Below are 10,962 nucleotides of genomic sequence, written 5' to 3'. Positions count from 1 at the left end.
TTACCATACACATAATTTAGTTTCCCTCCCCCCTTTCTTATAGTTTACACCTTATTTATCTGCAAAAAGTTCCAAACACACCTATTTTCCATAAACTAATTCCTATTCACTTTTAATAAAATTTTCCATCTTAATTTAACCCATACCCCACCTAGTATTTCCCTCAAACTTCTCTCTCCCAATCAATAAATAAAAAATTCATCACTCATATTAACCTACAAAAATAAAATGGGACTTCATGGCCAACTAACTGATGTCTCATCAAATTCAATCTTGATTATAGTCTTAACTTTTATCATAACCTTTGTTAACCACTTTTTCTCACTCTTCATCCATTTTTGGAGTTCCTTGGTTAATTTTTTCTTTGATCATGATCGTGATCTAGAAACCTCCGCCATAAATGACATCAATCTATCGACTAGGGGCTTGGGCCTTACTGATTTCATCATTTTATCAGACCAACTCAACCTCAACAGTCGCAACTCTCACTGCCATCATCTTAGTTGTACTTCTATAGAAGACGATTGTATTGTCTGTTTAACTGGGTTTAAAGACGGGCAACTCATCCGACGACTACGGTGTAATCATGTTTTCCATAAAAATTGCCTTGACCGCTGGATTGACCAAATGAAATTTACATGCCCACTTTGTCGATCACCTCTCGTTGTTAATTAAGGTGTTGATTCTCTTAAAAGGCGGTTATGGTTGCTTCCATAAGCAGGTACATGTCTGCTAATAAAATAATATTTTGAATGATTTGGTTGCATACTTGATGTTCGAATTTTCAAATACATTATTGTCTCAAACGCCATGTTTTCATATGCCTTCAGCAATTGAAAATGTTATATTATTCAATCCCTTTGGCAATTGAAAATGTTTGTATTAGTGGACAACTAGATTAGGTCTCATGTCATGCACGGCTAATTTCACTATGTTCAATTGAAATAAAAAAAAACTTTTTAAATAAAAATAACACGGACAAAATACAACTATATATAACATAGTTATTTTCTTCTTAGTTAGCATAGATAATGAAATATTGAAATGGATGGAATGTAATGAAATAATGGATTAGACATATGAGTATATATTAATACTATATCTTATACCATATGAGTTTACAAAAAGTTCAATGATAAATGGAGTATCATTCTTTCTTATATTAATTAACCAAATAGTATTTTAGAATTATATTACACCCAATATATGAGCATGAATAATAACCTCGGTTTAATGATATACTATAAAAATATTGGAGATATAAGTAAAAAAATGATGAAGTGTTTAATTACCTCGGTTTAATGATATAGAGTAAGTGTTTCGAGTTTTGAACAAATAAAATGTGTTTTTCAGTCTTACCCTGATTTGCACATTTCTTGGATCATGCTGGATTGGGCTAGTGGCCTGGGCCATTAAAGATCAACTTTAAAATATCCCACCCATAACCTGTAATAACTCTTCACACAAAATTAACTTCTCTTACACTCTCTTTTTCTCTCACATTTTTCCTCTTCTCCTTGGAGTCGGCTGCCATATAGCCACCATCACAACCGCTTGTCACTGCATCCTCGCCACTAGTTTGATCCAATTGCTATTGTATTTGCTAGTTTTGATTTATATTGTACATGTTATATGACCCTTCTATCAATAAATTAAGTTTATAAAATAATTATTATTTTTAAATATTAATTAAATTAATAATTATTTTAACTTTAAGAATTTATAGATGACAAAAAAATATAATATCATACACGCATTTCAAAAGAGGTAGGTGTGTTTTTTTTTTTTTTTTTTTTTTTTTACTAAAATGCATTTATAAAAAAGGAAAATTTAACATTTGCTACTAACGAGAGAACCTTGTGTCACATTTGCTATCTAGTTAATTTTTTATTTTATTTTGCTACCACCTAAAATTTCTTAATTAAAATTTCATAACACTTAACAGAATCCGTTAGGGTTCGTTCCGTTAAGTCTTTTTTTTTTTAAAAAAAAAGCAGCCTCCCTCAACTGCCAGCCCTCCTCGTTATCCCCCTTCACCCCTGCCGGAGCCCAAAGCTTCGGTCGGCGCCAGCGAACCTACCCCCCTCCCTTTTCCCCTTTTGCTGCCTCAACCCCGACTCCCACCCCAAACCGAAAACCACTCCCTCCCTTATATCCCTCAGGGTCAGGGTAGCATGCAAGAAGGGTAAAGGGGGGAGGTTGGCTGCGTATGTGGGGGAAAGGGAGGGGGATGGGGTCGCCGGCGCAAGCCTCTGGCAGTTGAGGGTAGGTGGTAGTGAGGTGGTTGGGGAAGGAGTGGTGGCTGGAAGGTGGTTGAACGGTGGTTGGGCCTCACTAACGGATATAGTAACGACATAAGTCATTTGGTAGTGAAATATATATGTTTGTGATTTGGGTGGTAGAAAGCATGTTTATTATTGTTTAATTCCTAATATCATATTATGTTAATAATGCTTTCTAGTATCATGTTTAGGGTGCCTTTTACTCTTTCCAATAGCATGCTAGTACCATGTTGGATTTAAAGCTTTGATCTTTATGCTTTTAGTGACATGCTAGGGTTTGTTATTAATCTTGTTAGTAGGGGTGTTCATAACCGGGTACCCGGGTTTTCGGGTACCCGAAAGTGCGGGTACCCGGATATGCGGGTAGTAAAATAGGCGGCCCATTACCCGACCCGGTAAATCCGGGTACCCGCTTGTCGGGTACCCGTTTTTAGCGGGTCGGGTCACCGGGTACCCGTTTTTTTTTTAATTCAAACTTTGAAATCATCAACTTGACAAATTGTGATATAAAACACATCAAGAACATATATAGCCATAAATCCATACTTTAATACTAGTCTTACATTGATACAATAGTAGATCTGTCAAACTAATTACAACAAAACTAATTTCTCACTAATTTGATTTCGTATTTTACAAAATTACAACAAAACAAATTTCTCACTTTATAACTAATTGATAATTATTAAAAAAAAAAAAAAATTCCAAGCAAGCCTCATTTTCACCTTTACCAAAGAGATAATGTTCGTATGAGAGAAGTATATACAATGGAGATCGAGTTTGTAGACCGTGAAATAGAGGCAAGCGGTGAGATTGGCGGCGGAGTGATCGAGATCGACCTTGTGGTCGCGCGCGTGATGCAGCGGCACTGCGGTGGAATGGTGGTTTGCGGTGGAGACGTGGAGTGGTCGTGGTTGCGGGTGGAGTGGTGTGGTAATGTGGTTGTGGTTGCGGGTGGGGAGTGGTGTGGTATGGTTTTGTGGTTGTAGATCTAAGTATTTGTGAGTTCAAGTTCTCAACTAGTTAAGGAATGGAGAGAGAAGAGAGAGTAGAGCACTACAAGAAAACAGCAAAATAGCGACGGAAATTTTCCGTCGGAATCAAGTCAAATTCCGTCGGAAAACACGGTTCCGACGGAATTCCGTCGGAAGTAGTCGTCGCAATAACCTTCGCCGCAAATTAGCACTTTTCCAACGGAATTTCCGTCGCAAAAGAGTGTTACGACGGAAATTGCGACGGACAAAAGTCTGTCGGACTGGAATTTGGGGGGGAGGCTTGATTCCGTCGCAAGTTTCCGACGGAAATTAATCCGTCGTGAATGGAGATTTGCGACGGAATGATCTGTCGCAATTGTGATATGGTGACGGAAATAATCCGTCAGAAAAATATTATTTGCGACGGAATAATCCGTCGGAAACTTACTTTTGCGACGGATTGTTCTGTCGCTAATATTCCGACGGAAATAATTTCCGTCGCTATTTTATGACGGAAAAAACCGTCGCAACTTTGTTTACTTCCGACGGATAATTTCCGTCGCAAAATTTATTTCCGTCGCAAATTTCTATTCCAGATTTTAATATATTTAATTTTTTTTTTCCCCGAATAAAAAAAATATTTGATAAACCTGAACAGCCTACACCTGTTTTCTGCTACAAAAAAAATTAATAAACCACCCAAAAAATTTAAAATTTTCATATTTACATTAATATATATATGATTAATGTCCTACAACAATAGATAATCCAAAGTAATATAATATCCAACTAAAACTAAACAAAAGCTATGGTAGAGTAGAGTGAAGCTAAGCTAAACAATCGTCGGGGTACCCTGGCCTGCTCCGCCACTACCTGGGTCATCCCTAGGGTCTCGAGGCTGAGGAGGAATGGTCGAACATGTGCTGTTGTTGGTGAAACGACTCATCATCTCATCCATACTCTCCTTGTATATCCTCTCCATTTCAGCCATTTTGGCTTCAATTTGGCTTTGCATCTCAGCTTCCATTTGAGTTTGGAGAGCTTGCACCCTATGTTCCATCTGATCTTGCATCTGAGAAATGATGGATGGAGTGTATTGTTGTGAACAACTGGAAACTCGACCCATTCGGTTGCCATAGTACAGCTCTGCATTTTGGCCAAGTCCCTTCACACGACCCTTCTTATTGCGCCCCCCACCGTCTCCCAATACAACTCATTAGGACTCTTCTGAATCCCTTGACTCCTAGCTTCTTCGAGCTTCTTCTGGTAGGTCTCCTACAAAATATACATGATAAAAAAATTGTTCTAGTTAACATTCAAGCAAATGTAGCCAACAAAGTTTTAGAACACGAGCAGTTAACATTCAAGCAAATGTAGCCACATAAGGTAACGGTTCTAGTTTGCCCATTTTCTACCATTTTAATGAAATGACTTCGTTCTTTCTTCTAACATGCCAATAATACATAGTATAAGGTGACTATGGCTTGAAATCAAATGAAACTAGCACTTAACACATTTTAGGAACCCTATTCATCCAAATTCAACCAATTTTGGCCTATGTGGCTTCTAGTTTGCCCATTTTCTACCATTTTAATGAAATGACTTCGTTCTTTCTTCTAACATGCCAATAATACATAGTATAAGGTGACTATGGCTTGAAATCAAATGAAACTAACACTTAACACATTTTAGGAACCCTATTCATCCAAATTCAACCAATTTTGGCCTATGTGGCTTCTACTTTGCCCATTTTCTACCATTTTAATGAAATGACTTCGTTCTTTCTTCTAACATGCCAATAATACATAGTATAAGGTGACTATGGCTTGAAATCAAATGAAACTAACACTTAACACATTTTAGGAACCCTATTCATCCAAATTCAACCAATTTTGGCCTATGTGGCTTCTACTTTGCCCATTTTCTACCATTTTAATGAAATGACTTTGTTCTTTCTTCTAACATGCCAATAATACATAGTATAAGGTTACTATGGCTTGAAATCAAATGAAACTAGCACTTAACACATTTTAGGAACCCTATTCATCCAAATTCAACCAATTTTGGCCTATGTGGCTTCTACTTTGCCCATTTCCTACCATTTTAATGAAATGACTTCGTTCTTTCTTCTAACATGCCAATAATACATAGTATAAGGTGACAATTACTTGAAATCAAATGAAACTAAAACTTAACACATTTTAGGAACCCTATTCATCCAAATTCAACCAATTTTGGCCTATGTGGCTTCTAGTTTGCCCATTTTCTACCATTTTAATGAAATGACTTTGTTCTTTCTTCTAATATGCCAATAATACATAGTATAAGGTGACAATGACTTGAAATCAAATGAAACTAGCACTTAACACATTTTAGGAACCCTATTCATCCAAATTCAACCAATTTTGGCCTATGTGGCTTCTACTTTGCCCATTTTCTACCATTTTAATGAAATGACTTCGTTCTTTCTTCTAACATGCCAATAATACATAATATTAGGTGAATATGGCTTGAAATCAAATGAAACTAGCACTTAACACATTTTAGGAACCCTATTCATCCAAATTCAACCAATTTTGGCCTATGTGGCTTCTACTTTGCCCATTTCCTACCATTTTAATGAAATGACTTCGTTCTTTCTTCTAACATGCCAATAATACATAGTATAAGGTGACTATGACTTGAAATCAAATGAAACTAGCACTTAACACATTTTAGGAACCTTATTCATCCAAATTCAACCAATTTTGGCCTATGTGGCTTCTACTTTGCCCATTTTCTACCATTTTAATGAAATGACTTCGTTCTTTCTTCTAACATGCCAATAATACATAGTATAAGGTGACTATGGCTTGAAATCAAATGAAACTAGCACTTAACACATTTTAGGAACCCTATTCATCCAAATTCAACCAATTTTGGCCTATGTGGCTTCTACTTTGCCCATTTCCTACCATTTTAATGAAATGACTTCGTTCTTTCTTCTAACATGCCAATAATACATAATATTAGGTGACTATGGCTTGAAATCAAATGAAACTAGCACTTAACACATTTTAGGAACCCTGCTCATTCAAATTCAACAAACTTTTGTATAAGAGTAATGAAAGATATAATGAAGTTTTTACCGCAATCCTCTTGGCCTTGGTGTTGGCAGCCACTTGCCCTTGCCCGGGAACATCCTTGAAGTGTGTCATCTTGAAAAGGTCAGGGGCATTTGGAATCTGGCCTTGATTTTTTTCCGCCTTTATAAGTACATTGTAGGGAATATTTCAAGCATTATGACCCCAAACTTGAACCCCACTGTGATCATACACTAAAGTACGGTGGCGTTCCAAAGGGAAAGACAAAGAGCAAAAAGAGTCGCCAACAAGTTTTAGGAACTTGTAAACCCACAAGACAATCCAAAAGGACCATCAACTACTCCATAAGGTCTTGAACCAAACAGGGTCCGGGGATGAGGGTACGAATCCAATCTACAAAAGAAAGGACCCGCCCTATAAAATAGGCCTCTACTTTGTTCTGCTCGTATTCATGTGCGCTTTTCGAATAACATACAAACATTATATTGAACCTACCCTGTTTATCTATGTTGGTTGAATATTAATGCACAAATAAAACTATTATTGGCGATCACTTGAGTTAAAATCACATTAGCCTAAACCAAATTATTAATTATCTTATTAAGTGTGATTTCAAGTACAAATTCCCTTTAACAATCACAAAAGGTGTGATCAAGCAATAAAAATAAAATATATCAAGCAACATAAATAATAATCAATATATAATAATCATGATAATAGCATGATAAGGCATAATAAAGCTTAATAATAATAGCAAGATCCTAGGCATGATACTAACAAGATTAATAACAAATCCTAGCATGTCACTAAACAACAAAGATCAAAGTTTTAAACCTAACATGGTACTAACATGATATTAGAAAGAGTAAAAGCACCCTAAACATGATACTAGAAAGCATAAAATAACATCCTAACATGATACTAGGAATTAAAATAACATCCTAACATGATACTAGAAAGCATAAAATAACATCCTAACATGATACTAGGAATTAAACAATAATAAGCATGCAATCTACATTGTGAAAGAAATAGGGAGTAAGCTAATCTACTTACTTTGAAGCCTCGTACCTCTTTCTAATAACAAAATACACAAGTTAGTAAACTTCAATGAAAATAATAAACAACAATTAAAGAATTAAATTGAAATCAAATTAAATAAAGTTTTGACTAGTTTTGGACCAAACCCTCAGAAATTATTAACCTTGCACGTCTAGGGCGAAGGCAACTTCGAACTTGGCTAGATGATTCTAAGATCTTGTGAATGCGGAATATTGTATGTAAAAAGCTAGTTTAGAAAGAAAGGGAGAAAGAATAAGCATATATTGCTCAAGAGAGAGAATAGAGAGAATTAAGGAAGAATTGATGAGAATTGATGAAAGTTGATGATAATTGATGAATAAAAACAGAGGTTCGGACCCTATTTATAAGGAAAAAGTCCAGAAAATCATAGAATTTGATAAGGAATAAAACTCCACTCTGTCGCTAATCAAACCGACCTTGTGGCCACAAATTTATCTTGTCGCCAGGCGAAAGAGTCTGTCGCGAGGCGACAAACCTGTCGTTTGGCGACAGAAACAGTTTTTGCGGATTTTGTTTTTATCATATCTTTTGATCTAGAAGTCCAAATAAGTCATATAATATGTCGTTGGAAAGCTCTTGAAGTCTACTTTCTAATGCAATTAGAATCAGATTAAAATCTTTTGTAGATAAAAAGATATGGCCGAAATAGTGAAAGAGTGTCAGTTTTGGATAGAGTTTCGTATATCTTTAATATCTTTTTCGTTATAGCTCGGATTTAATATTATAATATATCATTGGAAAGATAATTTCAAGATCTATCCAACCATATAAAATTTGGATAAAAAATATGAGGCACGAAAATAATATCTGACTATCTTTGAACATCTTTAAATCCGAATAAAATTAGGAAAGTTTTAAAAAAGGAAAGTTTATATTTAAATCAAATTCTATGATCTTATCTTTTCAAAAAAGGATAATTAAGATATTTTAGAATCTTATAGAAGATTCTAATCAATCCTAATTAGTTTAGGAATAGGATTAAACCTTTGGACCCTCCTCATGATCATTGGGCCGTAGGTAAAATCTGGTTTGGCCACAGTTTAGTATTTTGGCCATAACTTCCTCATTATTCATCGGAATTGGGCTTATAATATATCGTTGGAAAGGTCTTTTCAAGCCCCACCCAACTACACTATTATTGGACCCTTATGATGGACCAAAATAAACTGAATTGAACGTTTTCATAAAATAGAAATGGTTTTCGAAAACAGAAAGAAGGATTTTAATAAAAACTAACCGCAACACTTGACTTTTCACACTTTCACCTCATTCGATTATGGTTCGACGCGAAAGGTATTCATCACTAGGTTTGGTTTTGGGGAGACACAAATGGGTGTTTACATACATGGAAGAAAAATTGTGGCAACATGTCATTAAACTATTTTAATAATACACAATTAACTTCATTAATGAAATGACATTTTAGTAAGCTTGCTTGTGTTTTAAACACAGCCCACCATTGAACTCGATCTCGTTTAAGGCTAGGGTATGATGCGTAGTACACTTGAGAAACTTGGTAAGATAAGACAAATGGATCATACTTGGGATATTTCTGAGTATGATTTACGTCAATGAGCTTGTATTGTTCATGTATGTTCATTCCTCTACCACAATCCATCCAATTACACTTGAACAAAATAGTCTTGTACTCTCTTTCGGGACCGGTGTAGACAAGTTCAATAATATCGTCTAAAATGCCGAAATACTCTCCACTGTCCTCACTGGACACACACACACCATAATTCATGGTAGATTTGTGTTTCCCATAGGACTGTGTATGGAAATTAAATCCACCGACGAATATCTGGTTCCAAGTCCGAACACGCTTGAAAGGCCTCATCGACAGTGCTCGCAACACATCGGAACTTGGTTTTTGTTCAACCACCTACAACCGGTTCGAATTGAATTGTCAACATTAGAACGCATTGAAATTTAGTGTACAATCACAAGTTAATCGATAAGTGTTGTTAGAGTAGTATTATAACCTTTTGGTGAAACCAATTAGGGAATTCACCCTCGCATTTCTCCATGACATCTTCTCTACGCAAATCAGATCGTGTATGAAGAATGTAGTCCTCAAACTCCCTAGTAGATTAATGACGAGTTTCATATCATTGTTTCAATTATTTTAATTATAAGGATTTTTGAAAACTATCATTCAATTACTTACCTTTCATATTCACCGAGTATGCCAGTATTTCTTAAAATGAACAAATGAGCACATTCGAGTTCCTTGTCATCTAAAAACCGAGTTTTACCCACATTTGACACTCGACCGGTATCCACGGTGAACAACTCTAGAATTTCATCATTGTCAACCATAGAATCCACATCGGCATTCACATTTCGACCTAGATCTCGTGTTTTTGTGTCAACTGAAGACTGAAAGTAATTGGAGCAAAAGTTTGCTATCTCTTCAATGAGATAGGTGTTGCATATGGAACCTTCAACTCGAGCCTTGTTACCAATTTTTCGTTTCAAGTGATTCAGGAACCTGCAATTGAGAAGTATAAGTAGGTTATGACACTGAATGGGATGTAAGAAAGAATTGAGAAAGGGCCTTTGATTTACCTTTCGAAAGGATACATCCACCAATACTGGACAGGTCCACATAACTTTGCCTCATAAGGCAAATGAATTGGTAAATGCTCCATGGAGTTGAAGAATGCAGGAGGGAAAATCTTCTCAAGCTTGCAAAGGATCTCAGCTATGTTTTTTTCCAATCGCTCCATGTTAGTAACTGTCATTTTGTAGCAACACAAATCGCGAAAGAATTGGCTTATCTCTGTAATTGCATTCCACACATGGTTAGGAAGCAATTCTTTCAAAGCGGTGGGCAACAACCTCTCCATGAACACGTGACAATCATGGCTTTTCATTCCGTGAAGCTTACATGCTTGCAAATCAACGCATCTACTCAAATTGGAGGCGTATCCGTCAGGAAACCGCAGTTGTTTAACCCATTCACACAGAACCTTCCTCTAAGCCTTGTTAAGAGCGAAAGGAGCCTTTGGCATGAATTCTTTTCCTCTATCATCCTCTTGAAGATGAAGCTGAGGTCGTTTACAATATTTGGCAATGTCATTCTTTGCTGAAGGTGTGTCACAAGATAGCTTTTTCACATCCATTATAGTGTGAATCAGCTGATCAAAGAAATTCTTTTCAACATGCATGACATCTAAGTTGTGACGAACGAGCAGATGCTTCCAATATGGAAGCTCCCAGAGAGTGCTTTGCTTGAACCATCCTTTTTTGGCTTTTTTAAGACGTTTGAGTGCCTCGGCTCCATCTGTTGCCTTTGGAAGGTCTTTCACACATTCCCAAAGTTCCTCTCCTGTCATGATGTGAGGTGGTGAACCTTTTTCAACTTTGTTTTTACAGAATGCAGTTTTACTATTTCGAAAAGGGTGATCTGTCGGAAGGAATTGGCGATGGCAATCAAACCAAGAAACTTTTCCACCATGTTCGAGCCAAAATGCTTTGCTTTTTTCCATGCAATATGGACAAGCCTTCTTACCAGATGTGGTCCAGCTAGACAAC

The 10,962-nt window shown here is 36.3% G+C and overlaps 1 protein-coding gene across 1 annotated transcript; it reads left to right on the top strand.

Moving 5' to 3' along the window:
- Positions 1-228: 228 nt before the first annotated feature.
- Positions 229-693, top strand: LOC145602999 (E3 ubiquitin-protein ligase RHA2A-like). The gene has a single exon (XM_081659136.1). The coding sequence runs from the start codon at positions 229-231 to the stop codon at positions 673-675; it is 447 nt and encodes a 148-aa protein (XP_081515262.1). The 3' UTR covers positions 676-693.
- Positions 694-10,962: the final 10,269 nt, after the last annotated feature.

The sequence above is a fragment of the Chenopodium album genome, chromosome 21 (genome assembly GCF_948465745.1).
Source record: "Chenopodium album chromosome 21, dcCheAlbu1.1, whole genome shotgun sequence".
Taxonomy (NCBI): domain Eukaryota; kingdom Viridiplantae; phylum Streptophyta; class Magnoliopsida; order Caryophyllales; family Amaranthaceae; genus Chenopodium; species Chenopodium album.
Note: the sequence above shows the minus strand (reverse complement) of the source record. Positions and strands in the feature narration are given on the sequence as shown.

Bases quoted from the DNA above. Each gene is read 5' to 3' on its own strand.
- LOC145602999 (XM_081659136.1), top strand. From the start codon at position 229: ATGGGACTTCATGGCCAACTAACTGATGTCTCATCAAATTCAATCTTG.